Source organism: Hydractinia symbiolongicarpus, chromosome 10 (assembly GCF_029227915.1).
Source record: "Hydractinia symbiolongicarpus strain clone_291-10 chromosome 10, HSymV2.1, whole genome shotgun sequence".
NCBI lineage: Eukaryota > Metazoa > Cnidaria > Hydrozoa > Anthoathecata > Hydractiniidae > Hydractinia > Hydractinia symbiolongicarpus.
Genome location: NC_079884.1, coordinates 20,274,212 through 20,297,369, shown reverse-complemented (window position 1 = coordinate 20,297,369; position 23,158 = coordinate 20,274,212). Strand labels below are relative to the sequence as shown.

Sequence of the window (23,158 nt, the reverse complement as noted above, 5' to 3'; positions counted from 1 at the left end):
CAATTTGTGTTATTATTCTGGAACCCAAAGCAATTAACAACGAAAGTTCTGACGCTACCGAAAGCTCATGCAAAGGTGATAACTATGGGGTACATAAAGTTACATTCGAGCGGTACTGTATTTAACTTGCCTAAAACAAAAAAAACAAAAAGATTTTTGTAATTACTTTAATGATTTTTGCAAGCTATTTTGGGAGTGATAATAAAGCTTTGCTATAATACAGTAATTATTTTCAGATAACTGGGAGTTTCATTGTGAAAACCTTTGAACATAAAATTCTCTTTCGATTAGCACGAAGTGATAAAATTTAACGACTCTGAACATTAGTCCCTTTCATCCCAGATGGCCCATACTTACCTACACAGGAGTTGACGTCAGTTATTTCCATGCATTTTAAGTTATTTAGCCTCAAAGTTATATGCGAAATTTAATTCAATGGCTTCACTAATAATAATTACGTTATCAATGTCAAACTAACATGTTAACATCAATAAAGACCTTATATTGTCAGCTAACAAACAAGACATAAAAACATCATCTTTGCAAAAGATAAATACGTCAATTTTTTTATCTGCTAATTTGTGGGCTTAGAATTTGGCTATATACATATCTAGGCTGCACACATGCAGCTTTTATGCAAATGTCCTGAAGGAAATTAGCCATTTCCTAAATGTAACTGTGCCGTAAAACAGAGGAGCTGTAAGATAGGCAGTAAGGGAAAACTGCTAAGCATTAACCTTCTACGGTACTGTTTTAACAGATTTTATCCGAACTAAACTTAATATTAACCTTCTATAGACCTGTTTTACTTAGTTTTCAAGCAAACTACAACGACTATTTAACATTTTTGGGCCTCATTTCAGTTCAATCTTAGAGCTTCTTGCCAGATTTTAAAAGCAAGACGTGGTTAAGGTTTTTTTTATTTGTTTTCGTGTAATTGGTCATATACATAAGAGCTCCTAAGATCTTGTGTTTCGTGCTGCTTCAAACAACACCCTCTGGGACAATTATCTTCCCTGATATGGCCACAGAAACCTCAGGTAATATCATAATGAATTCTTGAGACAAGTTGTCACATGATATTGTTCCGTGCTCATTCAGATGGGGTAAAACATGGACTAGAGTGTGGATTCTTAAATATAAATTAACTAAACATAATATCTTTTTGCTCATTGAAGGTAGGTTTGATAGACTGCTTTATCTATCAAAGTTGTTGCAACTTTGCACTGAAAGAGTGGCAGGCAACAAAACCCATAATGATAGGTGGGGTAGAGGAGAGATAAATCGCCTTATCTTCGTATTCAGTTGTTCCTGCATGTAAGTGAATTGAACACACCTTCAATAAATCAAAGCAAGAACAAAAGAAGATTTAACAAAGCCTATATTAAAATAAAAGCAATATCTGACCAACTTTAAAATTTACAGGTTTGTTAAAAAATATCGAAAAACAATAATAAAAATTGACCCGCCACTTTTCGAATCCAACCAAGCCGGAACCCAGGCTTCAATCGGGAACCTCATTATTGAATTTCCGCGCCCGAAGGCGTAGGAAATTCTTTAAAACCGTCGTTTTTTTTCTTTTGGAGCATTTTTTGAGAAAAAATCGACCCTGGGATTAACACGTTCCTCCGTCACAGATGTAAACTTCGCACCCAAGCTCCCCAACTACTGGGAACTCATCTAAATGATGTTTCAGGACAAAATTAGTATTTGTTTTCAACAAAATTTGGCACAGTTAACAAAAAAAGTATGCTGAACATAATGGTGACATAATAATTTTGATTTTTTGCCACCTTAAATGTCATTTTAGGACAAAATTGGTCCAAAAATTAAAACTACTTTATTTTCAACAAAAATTGGCAAAGTTAACAAAAAAAGTATGGTGAACATAATGGTGACATCGAAATTTTTGATTTTTGTCACCTAAATGCCATTTTAGGCCAAAATTAATCCAAAAATTAAAACCATTTTATTTTTGGCTAAATCTGGCACAGTTAACAAATAAAGTATGCTGAAAATGATGATGGTACAAAAGTTTGATTTTTGTTACCTAAATGTCATTTTAGGCCAAAATTTAACCAAAAATTAAAACTGCTTTATTTTCGACAAAAATTGGCACAGTTAATAAAAAAAATATGCTGAAAATGATGGTCACAGCAAAATTTTGATTTTTTGTCAACTAAATGCCGTTTAAGACCATAAACGTTTCAATCGCAAGACTTACCATGAATGTTAGGCTGTATTTTTTGTTAGCAATTTATTTTAAAATGTGAGTTTATTATGACACGTTTCGTTTTGTTTGCGTTTGTTGTAAGATATAATGTCACTTGTGTAATTTATCTTCAGAGGTTCATGCACCAAACCTCCTCAAATGTTTAGCACAATAACACAACGAATTAGCAGGTTTTCATCAAATATTTTGGTAGCGAGCGGAAATTCTTAGAGCCCCCAGGGCTTCTTGTTTCAGTTTATTTAGTAAAGCACGGGGTACAATATTTTTTAGACATGTACATATTATGCACTTCTTCTGGTGTTTTTAGACATAAAGAGACTTCTAATTTGTATATCTAACTGAACTTATGCGTTTCTTCCAATAAAATATTGGAAATATGCAATTACATTTTATTTAATTGTTATGACCAATAAAAATAATACACCCGACTAAATCCAATTAAAATGACGTAACGGAGGAAAAGTTCGCAGAAAAGAATCATAACAAATAAACATGCCTCCATGACGGTTCCAAGATTTCACCTTTTTACCTTTTTATATCATTTATGTCTCTTTTTATGACTGACGTGCATACTGTCCACTAGAAATGACATTGGTCATTTGTGGGTGAGTGGGGTTTTACGGTGGCTGTTTCCTTTGTTTGTAAAATCTGAAAATGACATGACAGTTTCTTGTCCTAGGCATACTCAAAAAACGCATGCATGAAAAAATTCACTATTCATTATATTTCCAAACTAAATTTGTGGAGTAAGGTAAAGGGAAAGAGAACATATTATACACATTATTATCTTACAATATTGTTCTGTTAACTCACTGACAGAATCAGTATGCAAAAAAGGTTCCAGTAGCTCAAAACAAGTATACAAAATACAAAAATAAAATAAGCCTCAACTTTCTCTTTCTTTGCTAAAAAAACGCCTTTTTAGGCAGGGGAAGGATTTTGTGTTGGCCAAAGAAAATTAAAGCCAAGTTTATCATGTCAACAAAATGTATATTTTTAAACAAATAATGACGATTTTTGAACAAATAACCTTTTTTACTCAGACCTGCAGACACATGGGTGGTGGATGAAAAACTGTGGTGTAATTTCCCTCTGCCTAGAAAGGTGAAAATGCATGTAATTCTTGATTTTCTTGTGATAAGCTTTTTTAAAATATGCTCTTATATTGGTACTGTCAGGATGGGTTTTGTTGCTGACGCCATTCTAAGCAAAAAACTTACTTTACAGGTATATAGGCTTTATTTGGTGGCGCCATAGATTAGTGGTTATAGCTCTCATACTCTGTGCGGGAGAACGGGGTTCCATTCCTCCTGACGGTAATTCAACATTGGCGAGTGAATGTTACCATTCATAGCCCCGGGTTAACCCAAGCCATGTGAGGAAAATTGGGGAAATGGTGAGCCATTGGATGTTGCCGGGAGTTGCCTAGTAGAGTGCAGGCCCTAATTGGGTCTGTGTAGCTCAAAATGAGCATTAAATACTCTAGGACTCTCCACCTAAGCCATGACCCCTCCTGGAAATAATAGACAAGGTATGTCCCTCTATATTTGTGAGGCTAGCCATGTAAAATATGCACATCTATCATCTATGAGGCCACTTAATAACACTTCTTGTACCCTAAACAATATTATCATATGGTTACAGCTACCAAGCTGGCCTGCTGTGCAAAAGCAATAGGCACTAATGATTTTACGTCTGGATTAAGTTCTCCACAGCTGCCCAAATATTATTTAAACAAATTGTACTGTTTTTCGTGATCTTGTACTAATAATATTTCTTTTACAAAACCACATGCAAAATATTTATATCATTTTACTTCCTTGTAATCAAAATGACTGCTAGGAATCCTGAAGATGTATATATTTTATTTGCAGTCCCTATCTTTCTCATAATTGCATTTTGCTAATGAGAATAAAATCACAGAAAACATCATTTTTCATCACGATTTTGAGCAATCAGAAATTGAAAATTATTACAATGGTCCATCTCAATATTATTGGTCTAAGTCACCTAAACCATGTTAAATTTCTTCTACATCAAACAAAACTTGATATTTTTTTCATTTGCGTAACTAAATTGATGACACCATCACTGAAGATGACATTAACTGATGGCTACATTTGTTATACTTTAATCAGAGACTCAACTTTCTCTTTCTTTGCTAAAAAAACACCTATATATATTTTGTACATGTTTGTTCGCGTTTACAATCAAATAATGACTGGAGCAAGTAGAAGACATATTTTGTCTTATCATCAAGCCCCATCTAGTTGAGATAGGTTAAAGAGAGGAGGTTAAAATTCAGGTAAAAAAATATTTACAATACCTCTAGAGTTGTAAAAAATTACAAAAATGTGATACTAAAAATATCGCGAATAATCTAAATCATTAAATAACAAGAAATGTTGTGTGGTTTTCTTAAAATGCATCAACAAACAAATATTTTTTTTGTCTTTATCTAAAATTGTGTTCCATAATAATGGCCCGCGAGAAGATATTGAGTATCGAGTGGTCACTAGAAAGGTCTTTGGAATGTTAAAATTGTTTATTGAATATCTTGTGTCATACCTGTGTTTTATTTCTAGAAACTGATTTGTGAAGGCCTTGGGTGAAATGTCATATTTAATTTTATACATAAATAAGACAACCTGGTGTATGTTCAATTTATAGATACTCAAAGCCCTTATTTTTCTCAATAACGGTTCTGCTGTGGTGTATCTGTCCTTGCTAAATATTATACGACATGCGTGCTTCTGTTTACTCTAAATTTTTGTAAGTTTAGAATGATTAGTGCTAGCCCAGACAATGTTACAATATGTTAAGTAGCTGCGAATAAATGAAAAGTATAAATTTTTAAGACAATGAAAATTTAGTAAGGGCTTCACTTTGTTTAATATTCCAATATTTTTCGAAATCTTATTCTCTACTGTTTGTATATGGCTTTTCCAAGACAGGTTTTTGTCAATAAGAACACCTAAAAAGTTTAAAGAGCTTTCCCTTTTTATGCTAATTTCATTTATACGTAGATCTGGAAGTTTTAATGGCAAGTCGTCTGATTTAGACTTTTTGCAGAATAGCATATATTTTGTTTTATTTACATTTAGGGACAGTTTGTTTGCTTTAAACCATTCATTAATACTACTTGGTTCTTTGTTTACCATAGTAAAGAGTGTTTTTATATCTTTGTGAGCGTAGAATAAGTTAGTATCATCTACAAAAGGAATAAAGTTTGTAAGTGTTGATGCATAAGGCAAATCATTAACATATATTAAAAAAAGGAGCAGTCCAAGTATCAAGCCCTGTGGAACTCCACATTTCACATTTTTGAGTTCAGTCGTATGATTATCGTGAGGAATACATTGCTTTCTGTCTGTAAGATAGTCTTTAAACCAAAGTAAGTTTAAGTCCTGTACTCCGTAATACTGCAACTTTGATTGTAAAATTTTGTGATTCACGGTATCAAATGCTTTTGAAAGATTAATGAACACCCTAAGTGTAAACATATTTTTATCAAAACTTTCTGAAATCTTATTTACAAGTTCGCTTACCGCGTGATCTGTAGAATGTCCTTTTTGAAACCCAAATTGCTTTATGTACAAAATATCATTATCAGCAAAATACTTGTAAATTCTATTGTACATAATATGTTCTAAAATTTTAGAAAAACAAGGTAGTACTGAGATAGGTCTATCATTAGTAAGAGTGGTGCGATCTCCTGATTTAAATATTGGTGTTATTCGAGCAATTTTTAATTTTTCGGGTACAATTCCCTGTGTTAAAGATAGATTAAATACATAAAAAAGGGGAAGCTTAATCAGATCAAACACATTTTTTACAACGTTGACACTTATTTCATCAATACCAGCACTTTTATTGCTTTGCAAGCTGTTAAAAGCAGTATTCAATTCAGCCATTGTTAAATTATATTCTTCCATCCTACTGTCATACCTTTTTAAATATAAGACAAACTGCTTGCTACTTGATGGGATTTTTTGCAAGAGGCTTAAACCAATGTTTACAAAAAAATCGTTCAACCTTTTTGCTATAGATGCTGTGTCATTTATCATTTTCCCATCAAGCGACAAACATTTAGGTAGATCATTGCTGACATTTTTAGATTTACCAATAATTTCCTTAATAATATTCCAAGTTGTTGTAGTGTCATTTCTAGACTTTTCGAGCAAAATGGAATAATGATTCTTTTTAGAAACTTTTTTTAGTTTTTAATTTTCAAATAAATTCTGGTCTTTAATAATGAAAGTTTAACCAAGTTTCACTCAAAAACACAGTTTTTAGATGGAAACCCAAAAGACCTCATGCTAATAATGTTGTGGTTAATCGGGTTCTGCTAATAGGATTTCATCTTTAAAGTTTCTAAGGCCCTTTCCCTTACTTCTTAAGGGATCTCCCCAGAAACGGACTAAAATAAACAAGCCATTACAAAATTTCTGTACAGTAAAGGCGTATTTTATGCATAATTTCATTTTGTTTGATTTTACTTTTAAAAATACACCTCCTCGAAAAATAGACAGAGTTCCTACTTTATAGTGTTGAAAATTTTGCTACAATTTAAAAACCAATCAGAACGCAATCATTTATGTTTATTATTGTAAAAACTCATTACAGAGGAGAATTTAAAATAACTGATAGAATGGTATGCACTATTCGGACTCTATTAGTACAGTGTATTTACTCTCAATGAGGGAGTGGGATGAGGCACCTTTGATTCAGTCACGCCATGTAATGACCATATTGGTTACTATGTTGTCAATTAATTGGATTTTATAGGATTAATTGGATTTTATAGGATTTTATTTAATTTAGCTGAAATTAATCGCAAAATTTTTAAAAAAGGCGTAAACCAACAAAATTTTTGACAAAACGTGGTACAGTCAAAAACTAGGATCGAATAATGTTTTCTTTTTTTCCTACGGCATACAAATCCAACTTATGGTTAAAGACATTAAAGTTACAGTCAAATCTACTAAAAAATAGTCCTGAGGATTCCATTTTTAATTGTAGAGCTCTTGCAGTGGTCACTGAAGGATGTCACCTGAAAGTTCATGTGCCATCATCAATTCAAGTTAATAAAAAAACATGCATGTGATTTTGTTAGGAGGTGTTTGGTTAAGAATGTTTTCATGATTTTAAAAGTTATTTCTAAATGAAAAGTTATGAATATTCAACAAGAAACAACGGACATACAATATTAATACCAAAAATTAACTTGAAATTATGCAAGTGGCTTTTTCTGGTTTATGGGAGCCAGATTATTTAATGGTTTACCTCTGGATATCCGTAAAATGGTTTATAGTTCTGATTATATTATATATATTATTAAAAACTTATTTTTTCCAGTAACAATTTTAACATGTGTTTAAGGATAATCATTCTGATTGGCAACTTTACCTTGATGTGGACACTATACCCTACAGAATAGCTTCATATTTTCTTATTTTCTTTTCAGTGTTTGTTATTCTTTTCCTCAACTCGTGTTCACTCTACGCATCAATTTTTATATATACCTACATGCTTTTGTTTGTTTACCGTAAATCTCCAAATAAACGCCCGGGGCGTTTATTTAATTTTCTGAGTTTTGAGGGGGCGTTTATTACAGGAAGGCGTTTAAAAGAGGGAGGCCTTCATTTAATTTCAGTTATATTTTTTTACACATAGTTAAAAAATCATCTTCTTCTTCATCTTCATCTAGAAGATTACCAGGATCATTCGCATCCTCGATGTCAGAATCGGTAGGTTCGAATGGGTTAATTTCATTAGCATCGGTATTATTTACCACCTTAGTTTGGTCTTCCAGAACTGATGCACCGGCAGAACAGGGTTGGGTACTTTTGAAGCAATGAATCTTGTTTTCTTCACTCCCGTCGTTTTTTTGATTTATGGCACAACCTTTAAATGAATCAATGATGAGATCTTTATTTATCATTTCCCAAGCACGTAAAATCCATTCTACAACTGTGCGTCGGGGGGCTTGTTTCATGTTTCCTCCTACCGTATATTGGTGGACACCATTAACCAACCATTCATCGTACATATCAGAAATAAACCCTTTAAACGGTTTATTCCAGTACACATCTGGGGCCTGAATGTACATTGTACACCCACCTGGAATTAGAGCACTTTCGACTTTCATTTTTTTCAATGCAGCACTTCTGTTTGAATTTATTTCTGCAAACGTTATAACTTGTTTTTTAAATTCCATAGAATATGTATTACGTTTCTGTCCCTTGTGGGATGTTTCTTGTGAAGCCATCTTTGAGAAAGAAAGTTTCGAATGTTTAATGGGTTTAATGTTTACAACATTCGAACATGTTTTAGATTCGAATGTTTTGAAAATAAATCATTGAACTTTTTATTTACCAGTAAACGTGAAGACTTTGATTTTAACATGGCTAGAGTAGAGTCTTTTGGTAAATATCAGCTTCTTCACAGGGTAAAATACAGAAGTTTAATACGTGGGCATCATGTTTACAAAGCCAACTGGACTCCCGTTTTAAATGAAAAACTGATTGCTAAACCGGACAGTAGAGATGAAGACTTGGAAAATGATAAGTTTGCAATTGGAATTTTTAAAGAAAAGGATAGGGAAACAGAACTGGTTGGGCATGCCCCAATAGAATTATCAATTCTCCTTCATCATTTTTTGAATGCTGACCCAAACAACTTTATAAATGTGACAGTGTTGAGTAAACGTAAGCCAACATTGGTTTGGTCGTTCCTGGTAAATTTGATTGTTTCACCAAATCCAAACGGATTTCATGTGTGTTGACAAGCAGCTACATCAACGAAATGACACTTACAAAACCTTGGAACTTATTCACCAAAAAAAGTCTTTATACCGGAAGTTTCCTGTAATTTCTTAAAAAAAAAATTCTTATCATTAATTGGTGTCTCTTCCTTCTCTTGTATCATCTATAAGCTATTACATAATAGGGGTTGACCAGTTTGCCAGTAGGGATTTATTAAGGGGTTTATTAAAAGTGCTTCTAAAAAACGCCCATCTCGAGGGGGGCGTTTAAAAGAGGGGGGCCTTTATAAAATATTTCGGATTTTAAGGGGGGCGTTTATTAGAGGAAGGCGTTTAAAAGATGGAGGGCGTTTATTTGGAGATTTACGGTATTCACAGGACACATAATGATAACAAAATCGTTTATTTCCTATAATATCTATCCTGTACTGAAATATTATATAATCAATTAAACAAATAAATAAAATCAAAAAAACTTAACATTACAATACTGCATACTCCATACTCATTAACTATGTAGATACTAAAAGTAGGAAAAAAACCACCAGAGAACCACCGGTATTATGAAGTAACCATTAGAGAACCAGTTGTTTTTTTCTAAAGGCAATAATGGAAACAAGAAGAACAGAACGAAAATAGTGTTTTCAGGTTTAAAGTTCATTCTTTGAAATAAAATGTAACACGTTTCAAGGAAAAAACGTTTATATCGAAAGCATAATTTTTTTACTTGAACAGAAATCATGTGAGAAAAAACGTATATTTTCCACTGGATGCCTCGATGCTTCTCCACAGCATTTATTAATTTATTCGAACTTTATTTTGTCTATCAAAAGAAAAAAAGTCTCGTTTTGGACCCTCCTCTGTATAGCGTTATATTTCGTTTACAATACACAAATTGCAAAATGAAAATCCTTTGCTCAAAATCTGATTAAGCGGATTAATTTTTTAGAAAGCGTTGAAGGAAGTGTGTAATCGCTGCGAAAAAGAAACTAAAATTTGATATGGATTCTTCAACATTGGATACAATGACAGTAGAGGTATCTCTCACGCTCGATGACTTCAAACTGTGCAGTTTATTATTTCATTCAATTCAACACTACTACCGCTTAAATGTGAAACATTTAAAGCGGTAGTAGCGTTTATTTCATTTTATCTATTTAACTGGTTGTTCTCTTGTGGTCACTTAAAAACTGCTGGTTCTCCGTTGGTTACTTCAAAATACAGGTGGTTCTCTGGTGGTTACTTCAAAATACAGGTGGTTCTCTGGTGGTTACTTCAAAATACTGCTGGTTACTGCTGGTTCTTACTTTTAGTAAAAGCATATTAACTATTAAAGAAATCAGTTATTGTTGACTTCCTGGCAGTAGCTTTCTTTGACTTAAGGCATTGATCCACTCGACTCTCCACATTTGCAATACTAATAACTTCTTTAGCGTAGCCGTTTCGCATAGCAAATTGTTTAAGGCCATTCACCATGAATAAGTGAACCACTGACTGGAAGGTGTCTAGTAGTGGTATCTTTAAACCACTGCCACGCAAAATTACCACAAACAAAAAACAACATACTTCAGCAGATAACAATCTTATCTCAGTGGCTATTATATACAGGTTGTGATGCAACTAGGGAGCCAAATTATATAAAAATATCATCAGACCTAACGCCTCTGAACTGCCTTGCTCATTATCAAAGCCGTATATTGGTTAAAAAATACAGAAGTGTTTGTTATTGCTTCTTATAAAAAATATGAATAACTTCAAACCCTCAGATTTTTTTACTGGCTAACGACTAGTCTTATATAGACAAGATGGTACTGCAAGTGTGTCTGACATTATGTTACATCAGGGGCCACGTATTCATAATTAACTTGTTAATAAAAATGTCAAATGAATATTGCTGTATAGGAGGATAAAAACGATAGCTCCTAATTTCTGCATTTCTTAGTGATAACTACTGTAGGTTAACTGTCAAATTTTTTATTATACTTTTTAGGAAAATATAATATTCTATTGAAAGTACTTCACAAAAATGGGGCAATCTATTGGTCAGCATATTAAAAATGCGATACCATATCACTTGAAAAACCATTTTCAAAAAATACATGTGGAAATTAAAAGGGATCTTACTGTTGTGAAGAAAGAGTTCTTTTTGGTAAAAGATGTTGCATTAATTGATTACAGCTCACTTAGAAGTAAGTTTTTGTTTTATACATACTGAAACGGCTTTATGTCACTAGAAAAGATAAATGAAGATTGCCCTCGTATTTAAGATTCTCATGGCAAATTGTTTCCAATTATTGAGTAAAAATGTCTAAATGGCATTTTCTATCTTAAGCGTTTAACTTTTTTACAACAAATAAAAGGTGCTTTTGTTTAGTAGTAATACATACACACATACATAGATATCTATATAATAATGCAGAGACTGTGTGTGTGTCTGTAACAGACAGTGGATTAAATCCTTGCAATTTTTTTTAAAAGCGTCTGATACATCCCGTATAAAAATGTTCTGTATATATTAATAACAGAAAGTGATTTCATTAGTTAGGAATTTTATTGCATATTAATATAATTTACCGTGACGAGCGCTTTGTTATAAATTATTATACGGGTAAATTCACAGGTAATTAACGTTGGTATTATTGTTGTCTAATGTTCTTGAGTGGATTTCTTCAGGATTTTTCGTTAAAAATGTTTTTTTCAGCCTTCTTAATGAAATTATCAACAAACCTTTTTGTAATAAGAAGCACAAAAATTAAAAAAAAAATTAGTGGATTATTATTCCACGGGTTTAAATACTTGTTTAATATAATTTGGACAGTATTTTTGTGTGACAACCCTGTCATGCAACTATTTACAAAGAAAATTCTATCCCTGTCTTATTGTTACTTAAGCTACGTAGTTATTATATTTAGAAGGATATTTAAAAATGGCTATGTTGTAAAGATGTCACTACAATTCTGTTTTATACGTCGTAGCGAGAAAAAATGTATCCAGTCAAGGTTTAGTATCCTTCCTATATTATTTTAAGACTTTCTGTTTTTTTGTAGATACAATAGCTGGTTTAAATACAATGTAAGTATCAATTTTTTTTTATTTTGAGTAAGATGCTTTAGTTCTTTGACAATACAAAAATCATTCTATATTCTTTTTAAGCTTTTTATTTTCCCTTAAAATTGCGAAATAATGAAATTTTGGGCAACTCGGAAATTTTGGCTATGTCTATTGTCGAAATTAACTCCTGCAAAAATTTCTTCCCTTACGGTATTTAAAAATGCATTGATTTTTTTTTGGCTTTCCTGTCGTGTACCCGTAAATAAGCACAAAAATCTACTTCTGTTTAAACTATAATAAAATTTTGAAATAAATCAATAAAGCTCGTGGAAAAATCCACTAAGGCGAAAAAAAAATAAAAAAAAATTGTAATTTGAATTTTGATGACGTAAGCAATGAACCGTCAGTACACTTTTTTTTAGACATTTGTTTGGCTATTGCGTCCATGTTTGTAACAATTGTGCTTCCATGTTTGTAACAATGGTGCGAGCATATTTGTAACAATGGTGCGAGCATGTTTGTAACAATGGTGCCAGCATGTTTGTAAAATTCTGACACATTGTTTTTAGGTTAAAGTCGTGCTGTTCTAAAAACACTGAAAGAGTGCTATTTGGTCTGCGATCAATGGAAGATGAGGGTGTGTTTTGGAAAGCTTTAGTTAAAATTGTGTGTTTCAAGGTATGTATACACTAACATGCTGGTTTTCAAGTAGCATTAAACCGAGCAGTATATATAGATTTGTCATCCATCTTGACTTAATTGGAAGCATGTAGATATTGTGTGTTATTCTACTTTCTGTATAATGTGTTATTTTGCTCTTTTTATTGCATCTTCTCTTTACAAGGTTGCCTCCAGCTGTATATGATTAAAATGTATAATTGAATATATAAAATGTATAATAAATTTAGATAATCAGGGTGTCCACTCTATCAGGAATGTGAGTCACAAATGGCCATTGATACTCGAAATCTTTTTCACATCTCTAGAAAATGTTGGAAATATCAGCATTTTTTTAATTTTAGGATTAAATAGTCCATAAAAATTATTTTCATTTTTTAAAATATTAGCAAAGATTAAACTTCAGAAGTTTTGTTAAAGGAAAAGGAATAATTTATTATAGTCTGTGTTTCTTTAATATGTTTGTTAATTTGTATATTTACGGTAGTAAGTATGAATTTTCATTCCAAAATACCTGAAAATATAAGGAAGATGAAAGAAATTTTAGTGAAAAAATGTCTGGTAAATGTGAAGAAAATTAGGAGTTAATATCGCGTGTACCTTGACGATGTTTGTACTGTTTTAAAAATATTAAAAAACTATTTTTCTGAAAAAAAAAACAAATTTCCTTATCTCTAGTTCTTTAGAAAGGGAAGTGTTAACACTTAAAAATATTTTTAAAATGGTTAACCTGTTTCAGTTGCAAATTATATGTTTTATAATAAAAACTTTATTTAGGTGAACCTTCGTGATAAAAGTGTTACGATTACACGTTATATGAACATTCACCAGTTTTGGAGGCTGAGAAGTGAACTATTAAGAGAAATTTATTACAAAGAACTTTTGGACCAAAATAATGATGGTTTTGAAATTGTACAGCATCCACCACGGCATGATGAAGACGAGGCTGAAAATGAAGAAGATATTACATCACCATTGGTATGAATATCTTTCATTGTAGTAAAAAAATAAATTAAGAAAAGCTGTCGAATCAATAGATTTTTGCCGACGCTCAATGATGCTTGATTTTTCATCAATTTAAATGCTGGGTAAATTACATGAATTCTAAAAATTATAATTTAGTCTATGCCAGTTGGACAGCAACAATAATTTTTTTCTGACGTTATGCTAGAGTGTAAACAGCAATAAAAACAAATTCTTTTTGACGTCAGTAATAGTTAACCTATTCGTTCAAACGTAACAAATGTATAGATACCGTATTTCTCCGCGTATAAGATCTGAGCTTATCTGATTTTGTAATAAAGATTATATACGCGGTGGAGGGGCTTATAGTCATGAAATACGGTATTTTTAAATATTTTGAGGATGAAATAAGTTTTTTTAGAAAGGATAGTTAAACAACATTTAACGAACACTGAACAACATTTCATTTTACGCTTAGAAATCTATTTAAATCCGCTGTAAAAAAGGCTATTTTAATAATATTATTAAAAGGCTAAAAGTGGAAGATAGACTAGAATTCAGAAAAATGAAAGGAAAATAATAGATACCCTGCCAAACCAGCCCAAAATTGGAAATTCACGCTTCTGCATCGGAAAATGTTGGATAGAATTTTGTTTTGAAACAACATGATTTTTTTCTTCTGTTTCAAAAATCTGTAAGTTTTGAAATTGTCCAACATTTCATCCAACATGGTAAAAATGAAATGTTGAATGGAAGTTGTATGATCTTTTTAATTTTCGTCATACTTTTGTAGAATGTTCCTGTACAACTTTCAGTATCTACGATATTAGAAAGGTATATTATATTTTGAACCTCTTTCCAATTAAAGTATTATTTTCATGTGTATTTTATTTGATAAAAAAATCATTTAGGTAACTTGAGTGCAAGAGTCTTAAAAAGGAATTGAATGCGACTGAAATTTTTAATGAAGCAATTTGGTTTTACGTAAAACTTCGGCACCTTAATTAAACGGCTAAATCACCGAGTTATATGGCTTTTTTTAAAAAACAATAAGACAGTAACAACAGCTAAATTAAAAAAATTTTCGTGACCAGAAATTTCGCGGAATAAATCTTTACAAATTGTGTTCCTGAAAATAGTAATTTTCGCGAATCAATGGTAAAAAAATAATTTCTCGAATTTAAAATAGAAAGCAAATTGCATAGGAGATATTTTTGCGATTTGAGTTAACTATAAAAATTTTGTTAGAGTTAACTAAGACTTTGAAATGGAACAGCCACAATTATTGATTCTTCAAAAATTATTTTACCCCTACCCCCGTACTACTTTAAAACATTTTGGTTTTGGTTTCGCAAAGAAATTTGGAAATATAATTTGAACAAAAAAATAGAGTATCTTCTACTAAAACACCTGGTCGCAAAAATTTCTTTTCTGAACGTACTACTTCATTGTCAGAAATTTTCGCATTTCTTTCGAAAATTCGCGAAATTATATTCTGTAAAATATCAGTCCCTGACAATAATTCCAATACCTTAAAATAGCTACAATTTTTAGAATCTTTATTTCTATATTGTCTCTCTTGGATTCTGTCTTTATTTTGCTTCAGAGTAAACCAAGTTGGCAATAGTATCGAACAAGACGAGTGTTTGATTTGTATGGACAGTAAAGTGGAAGTATCGTTGCCGTGCGCACATAGTTACTGTGCGAAATGCATCAGTCAGTGGTATGAATTTATTATTTTTATGGGGTTTAGGAAATGAAGATATTTATACATCAGAAAATACTTTTTTTAATTTTCTTAGAACGTCAATTCATTTTGTTCAAAAGTAAATTTCTTGACAATATTTTGAGACGTTCTATTCAAAATACGGAAGAGAATTTCGTTAGGCACACGCCCTTAAACTTATTTCGAGACTTAGAATCTAGTTTAGATTAGATAAAAAACTTACCCGTCCTTTCTGCCGTCTCTTAAATTATCAGCGCTTCATTGGGTCCTATTGTGAATGCTTTTGTAAGACAAACGCATTGACAGTTAAGACTAGCGCGTCTTAACCGGCCGCACTGGTTGCGGATTAATACCCAGTTGATGCTGTGTACTAATTTTAACCAAAGAGCTGTCGATTGTCACAAATTTTGTCCAAAATTTTAACATTCAGATAATTGGGATAAGCTTATTTTGCGTATTTTGAAATCAGTTGAAAGATGTTGTATATGTTTTTTATTTATGTTGTTATAGTTTCGTCTGCAAATAAGATAAAACATTGAATTCCATGCAACTCCATTCCAATACATTTTGTGTCGCCAACATTTTTGCAGAGATGGATAGGAGTAAGATAATCAGAATAACTACTTCAAACGTTCCCCAATTTATTTATATTTGATCAATGATGAACTAGTTGGATATTCCAATATTCACTAACTCTTTTACAGTTCGACTTATTAAAGTTATATTTTGTTTAGTAGTTTTCAAGCTCCAACTACTTTTTTACCTTTTCAGGAACATTGAAAGTCCTACATGCCCAACATGTCGTGAACAAATTAAAACGGCTGATGAGTTTTGGGAGATTGCTGACATGCCCAACGTGGATCAGATGAACAAACACTTGTTAGAAATAGCTACAGGTACATAGAGACGTTACAGGGTATTATTTTGATAAAAAATAGAAAGTATTTTTGCTAGTTTTCGGCGACCTTAACATCTAGAAAGAAAACGGTAATGCCAGGTAAGTGTGATCATACGGTTAGTGTGAACATACTTGCTGGTGTACTTATAGACTATCCTCGACGGAAATGACACATATTTATTGTGTTATAAATTTTTTTATAAAAATATTTATACAGTGCAGCATATATATTTAGCTGTGTGCATTTTTTTTACGCATAAATATATTTCTATCAACCTTATCTCCAGTCAACATCAAAATTTTTCAAAACAAACAGAACTTCTTCAATATTCACTGTTCCTTTATAAAGCTCATGTCGTAGATTGTCAGAAAGGGAGAAAAAAGATTTCGGGATGAGGTTGGGCGAGGCTTGAAACAAACATTATTGTGCTACCCTACCTTACGGAAGAAAATAAGTGCGTAAGAATAGAATGTGGAGTTAATGCCTCATATTTGGAATTTTTAAATACTCTTTCTTAAAGCAAAAAACAGGCATTCACAATCCTTAATTTCGCATTTCGCCCTATTTTTAAAACATTCAGTGATTTTTATAATAATGATCTATGGGAAGGTTCTAATATTTCTGGACGACATTCTCTTTGTTTTTTTTATTTCTCTCTGTCCCTCTGGCTTTTTCTCTGTCTCTTTTTCACTCTTCCTTCCCCTTCCTTCCTTCCTTCCTTTTGTTCCGTAAGATATTTCGCCAATCTTTAATTTCACAATTTTAATAAAATTGAGGCATTGGCAATGTTTTATTCCGCGTTTTGCACAATTCTGCAAATATTTTCTTCCATTAGGTAGTAAAAAATGCTTGCAAAAAACCGTTTGTTACAGTATAAATACACATAGCCTTTTTCACAAATACCAGCAATTTCTTTGATACTTCACGAAGATTTCCGCAGATGCTCGATCAGAAGTATGCTTTTTTTTCGGCATATTGACAAGGATTGAATTTTATTATTTTTGTTATGTTTAGCATAATTTTCTACACATTGTTTTATGCTTGTATCAATTTTAATTTGTTAATGTTATCTAAGTTTACAATAGAATATATCTATATCGGCCTAAATATAGCTCCCTAAGTGAAGTTATATATCAAGCTCGGTTTCTTTTTACACATTTCTCTGAAAAATATGGCCCAACTCGCGAAAATAAGTTACCTCTTATGCACTTTTTTTACTTTTTGAAAATGAAACTATGTTCAATTCTTTTGGGGGTCAAACTCAGTTTCTGAGCGAGTATAATATTTTACGTGGAAACTGTACACTTTTTTATAAGCAACCCATTTTTGGACTTACGCCTTGGGTTGCTAAGAGTAGAGAGCTTTTTGACCCTTAAGTCGCTTAGCTGGTTGCTATGAACTCATTTTTTGACTGACACAGTACCGGCATTGCAATGTTTTCTTATCCTTAGGATTGAAAATCTCTGCACATATTCTTAGAAAAACATACTTAGTTTGTTCTAGGAGATGGAGAAAAAAACTCTGAAATTATACAAAAATATATATTTTTTTATTTTAAGCGATATTTAACTTTTAATTATCCGCGAAAACAAGGGTATTAGATATCAGCATATTCTTTATTGAACCTGCGGCCAATCAGCCACCTTCTGATTTCCGAAGTCCCGCCACCTATTTCCATTAGTTTTGCATCGCGTAATAACCGTCCGGTGTGGTAATCACTCACATAACCATTACCACCCAAACACTGTAACGCTTGTAAGACTAATTGGGTGGCTTTTTCAGCACAAAATAATGCAGCTTTTGGGATAATGTGGCCAGCATCAAGAGCTCTCGCAACAGAATATGTATAGGAGCGACACACAGACAGTTCCACATACATATCAGCGATCTTGCCTTGCATCAACTGGAAATGACCAATTGGTTTGTTAAATTGTTTTCTAATGTGGACATATGGAAGAGCTACATCAATCGCAGCCTGCATGATGCCAAGACACCCGGCAGCTAATAAAACACGTTCGATATCTAACCCGCTGAACAATACATATACTCCCTTGTTTACTTCTCCAAGTACATTTTCTATAGGCACAACACAGTCTTCAAAAACAAGTTCTCCTGTATTTGAGCCTCTCATACCAAGTTTGTCTAATTTTGGCATCTGATTAAACCCCTCCATGTCGCGCTCTAGGATAAATGCTGTAATGCCATGTTCAGGAGCACAGTTGAAGTCAGTTTTTGCATAAACTATTATTACATCAGCGTCTGGACCATTTGTTATTCAAAATTTACTTCCGTTTAATACAAAACAATCACCCTTTTTCTCAGCTTTTAATCTCATTGATACAACATCTGAACCAGCCGTCGGTTCGCTCATCGCTAATGCACCTATATGCTCACCAGATAATAACTTCGGGTAATATTTTTCTTTTTGACTCTCTGAAGCGTTTAAAGTCAATTGATTTACACACAGGTTTGAATGGGAACCATAACTCATAGCAATAGCTGCAGAAGAGCGAGACATTTCTTCAAACGCTAAAAGATGATCAAAATACCTCACACCAAGGCCACCATATTTTTTTGGTACATTGATACCAAACAAACCTATTTCACCAAGCTTTAACCAGAAGTTTCTAAAAAGGAAAGCTGCCAAAATTAGATAAACATGCCAAAATTGGTAAAACAAAATATTTGAAAGGCTTTGCAATAAAATAAAAAAGCTAGCAAATGATCATGAATTTAAAGATTAACCCTAGATAGCTATCTATCTATTGTTCTTAAGTGAGAAAAGTTTGTTATTGCATTTACAATAAGATTACAGACAAATCAGAAACACCAGGCCACGCGAAAAAGTGTTATCAGTACAACATAAAATATATCAGGTTGAAATAGTAAAATACAAAAGCAGATTTGAAGACGGAAACGTATTGACACATCGACACATTGATGGGATCATTCTGTGAGCATAAGAAGTATATGAAACGACATAAGCAACAAGGGGGACTGATAATTAAATGCTCTTAAAATGAGAACGCGCTACTCTGCGTTACTAATAAAATAATAAAAAGCGCAGCTGGATGTAAAGAACACGACAAAACTTAATCTACAGTCGATTTCTAAAAAAGTGGAAATGTAAGTAAAAAAGATCTGTACCGTATAAATAGCCGTATGAGTAGCTAGCTGTTATATTTAACCCTGGATCTACTAACTAGATTACAGGCTAATGTCAGTTCTCCCTAAAGAAAAGCTGGAAAATTGTAAAGGTATGAAAAATTAGATCAAAATTTGTCGTCGTAACCAATTTCTATAGGAATAGTTTGTAGCAACATATCTTACCTTAGATTTGCCCACCTATCGTCTTTGTCAATTCTCTCCGCATGTGGAGTTAGCTCCTTTTGACAGAAACTATATATTGCTTCACGAAATTTAAACTCGTCTTTAGTTAATCCGTGTTATTTATCGTCAACACCAACTGAAAAATATTGTATACGAAGGTTGATTATAGCCGAATTATTCTGTAATAAGCGGCCATTATTGTTGTTGTAGTTTCTAACGCGTCCGCATAAATTCTTTACTGACAATCTTAAATTGGACTTTAGACCGTTTATGCATTGGGACTAAGGATATAAGTAAATATAATTTCTCACCATAATCCAGATACATTTTACTACTACGATAACTAAAATTTACAATCTTTTTTATTATAAGTGTTTTTCTATGCACATTCATTAGTATATATGCAAATATTTATAGTAAATAAATATATGGAGCTAAATAAATATCTAGCTCATGTTAATTGTGGTGACTTCAATAAACCTTCTAGCTGTCCTGTAGAATGATAGATACCACCCTGGCTCTGGCCTAGTACTGTACTTCAAATAAGGTTTGAGGATAAGGCACTTCTGATTCAGTAAATAGGCCATGGTAGCCATATATGTTGAATTATATCTGCTTAGGCATTGTCTCAGTTGCCCAATCTCAACATTGCTTTGTGTTGCCTCGCTTAATGAAACAAGCCAATAAATACAAGACACATGAGTCAGTCTAATTTTAGCTACAAAGAACTGAGGTTGTTGAAGACTGAAGCTCCTCAGATTTTAAGGTCCCACCCACCTTCCCACTATTATCTGTGGCACCGTATCCATTTTACACTAATAATGTTTACTTTATTTTATATGATGCTAAACCGGACAACACTTGCTGGATACAAGTGACGTCTGTAAACCACTGACAGTAACTTTCACGTACTGGCTCAGCACAACAGGCATATGATTTAGCTCCTGGACTGGCTTGCATCACCCCATTGACGATGGATGGTCATGCAAACACCACTTACTTTGACTGCACTGTTGCTCTAGTTGCATTGTTTCCTTATACAACCATTTGGCTACAAGAGTTGTGAAGGTTTTTTTCCAGCAGTGGGAGCAGCCATTCATTCTTATTTCCACTTGTGCGTTTATTAATGAGGATGTCGGGCTTCCCATGCCATCCATAAAAAATTTGGACAGATGCGTGTGAGAGGCTTAATAAATTAAAAATTAGTGATAGATAAATGAATTCATAGATAATGAATAAATTGTGAAATGTACTTTGTGAATAGAGGAAATGAGAATGTATACAATTCATGCATGAAGAGATGAGTCATGCTTGGAAACCATTTACAATATTATGATTCATGAGGACATAATCTTGTGAGGGGCAACCAAAACGTGCATACTCTTCGGTAATTACCTTCTTTGCCTTGGGCAAGCATTTTGGTGTGATTACCTTGTTATGATCACTAGCAGCATGCATTGTCTGTCCTGTCTTACTTCAATTATTGTCTTAAGGCGGTCATACACAATCCCATTAATCTAATTCGATTTGTCGAAATTATATTGAGCATTAAAAAAAATCGAAACTTAACATGTAACAAGGTGATGAGATCCAATTAATTGAATATGATTTATCAAAATTATATTGAACATTAATATAAAACAGAACAGATTTTTGATAATTTCCTTTCGATAAAATGTCTTTAGAGAGGGAAGACAGAGTTGAACTCACTGCTGTTACAGTTTTTATTACAACAAATAAAAATTTAAGAAAAACGTTAGAAAGTGTGTTATTTGTTACTTTTCTGTTATAAGCTTCATTCACTGATAAAAATCTCTTTGATTTCTGTTTTATCCTTTTTTGACGACATGATGTTTTTAAAGTTCCTCTACTAATGTTTATTTTTATATAGCAACTCACATTTTTGAACGCACATTTGATGTATAGATTTTAAGCATTTTGATTGGCTAAAAACCTTTCGATTAATAAAAAAAAGTTGAACCGGTCCGACTTTTTAAAAATCGAACTGACAAGTCTGAGCATGCCGAAAGCATACAATTTTTACATGATACACAATCCAATTAACCGAATTCGACTAATCATTTTACTGCCTTTAACCGGCATCCCAATCCGTTCCCCAAATTTACAAATTGCTTTCCATGCATATGATGTTGTATACTAAAAATGTGTTACAATACAATATCCTCGATTAATAAGTGTATTTTAACTGAGTAACCAAGACAATTCTTTTTTACAAATATATATATATAGCTAAATGTTTCTTAAATTTTTTTTTTGCTGGCTAGAAATCTATACTATACCTTATCATGTTTTTAGACGTATTGTGGGCAGGTAAATTGAGAGCTGTGGTTTGCTATATTAAGTGGTAGATTTTCTCTTGAGGCACATTCTGGCACAGAACTGAAGTTCCCTAAGGGATCGTCTTAAAATGTTTGTATGTTTTTTTCGTATAATTATACGAACGCTACAAAGTACTTTGTTTCGTTAAACGAATGTCATACAAAGTGCTTAGTTTAAAAATAAAAAAATATAAACGATGCTTATACAAACTTTTTTAGTTTTTTATAAACAAAATTTTTTTATTATACAAAATGAAATGATACGAATTTTGAATCAAGTAAATAACTATACGATCTTGAAACAAACTTCAAAAGTACCGGCGTAATTGCACATAATTATTTCCATATAAAACCAGAAACAAAAGAATTAAACAAAGTTTTTTTGAAATATGAAAAGAAATGATACAAACTTTAAACTAAGTAAAATTGCTATGAAAACTTAAAAAAAACTTAAAAAATACTGGCGTAATTGCGCATAATTATTTCAATACGAAACCAGAAATAAAAGAAGTAAAATATACAAGGCTGATTTCTTTGAAAAGACTAGCAAAATTGCGTATTCAAAGGTCCAATTTACACAATCTATGGCGATCTCTTAGCTCCTATGATGCTGTTTTTATGATTTTTCAACAATCCACAGCGATCATTTGGTTTTCTGCGATCCTGTTTTAAAATTTTAAGAATTTTAAACGTTCCACAGTGATCTTTTCGCTTTCTATGATCCTGTATTTATGATTTTTAAATGATCTATATGCTATGGAGACAGTCCCTAAAATGCCATGATGACGATGCCATGGAGACAGTCCCTAAAAACCTTAAGTCCAATTAAAATAATCGAAGTTCGTATAACAAAACGAACTTTATAATTGTTAAAAAAATTTCAATAAAAAGACTATAGATAATAGTCCAATTATAGCTAATAAACGAACTTTGTATAAGCAAATTTTTATACGCACTTCTTTGAAATGATACGAACTACATATAAACTTTATTTTAAATGATACAATAAAGTTTGTATTAAAAATAATATGATACGAAAGATTTAATAAATCGATATGTTTTTGATACGAATTATACGAACTTCGTATGAACATTTTGAGATGATCCCTAACTATATGTTTTGGATGGGCATTAAAGAAGTTTTGATCCCTTTTTCTGAATGACAGCTTTCCA

The 23,158-nt window shown here is 32.3% G+C and overlaps 1 protein-coding gene and 1 pseudogene across 1 annotated transcript; one reads left to right on the top strand and one right to left on the bottom strand.

Annotated features, from left to right (window-relative positions):
• Positions 1-10,967: 10,967 nt before the first annotated feature.
• On the top strand, positions 10,968-17,423 carry LOC130662692 (RING finger protein 141-like). Its single transcript, XM_057461600.1, has 7 exons — positions 10,968-11,188; positions 12,047-12,071; positions 12,620-12,728; positions 13,506-13,706; positions 14,485-14,525; positions 15,298-15,414; positions 16,189-17,423. The coding sequence occupies exons 1-7, from the start codon at positions 11,026-11,028 to the stop codon at positions 16,319-16,321; spliced, it is 789 nt and encodes a 262-aa protein (XP_057317583.1). The 5' UTR covers positions 10,968-11,025; the 3' UTR covers positions 16,322-17,423.
• Positions 17,424-17,562: 139 nt separating this feature from the next.
• On the bottom strand, positions 17,563-20,455 carry LOC130612952 (isovaleryl-CoA dehydrogenase, mitochondrial-like; annotated as a pseudogene).
• Positions 20,456-23,158: the final 2,703 nt, after the last annotated feature.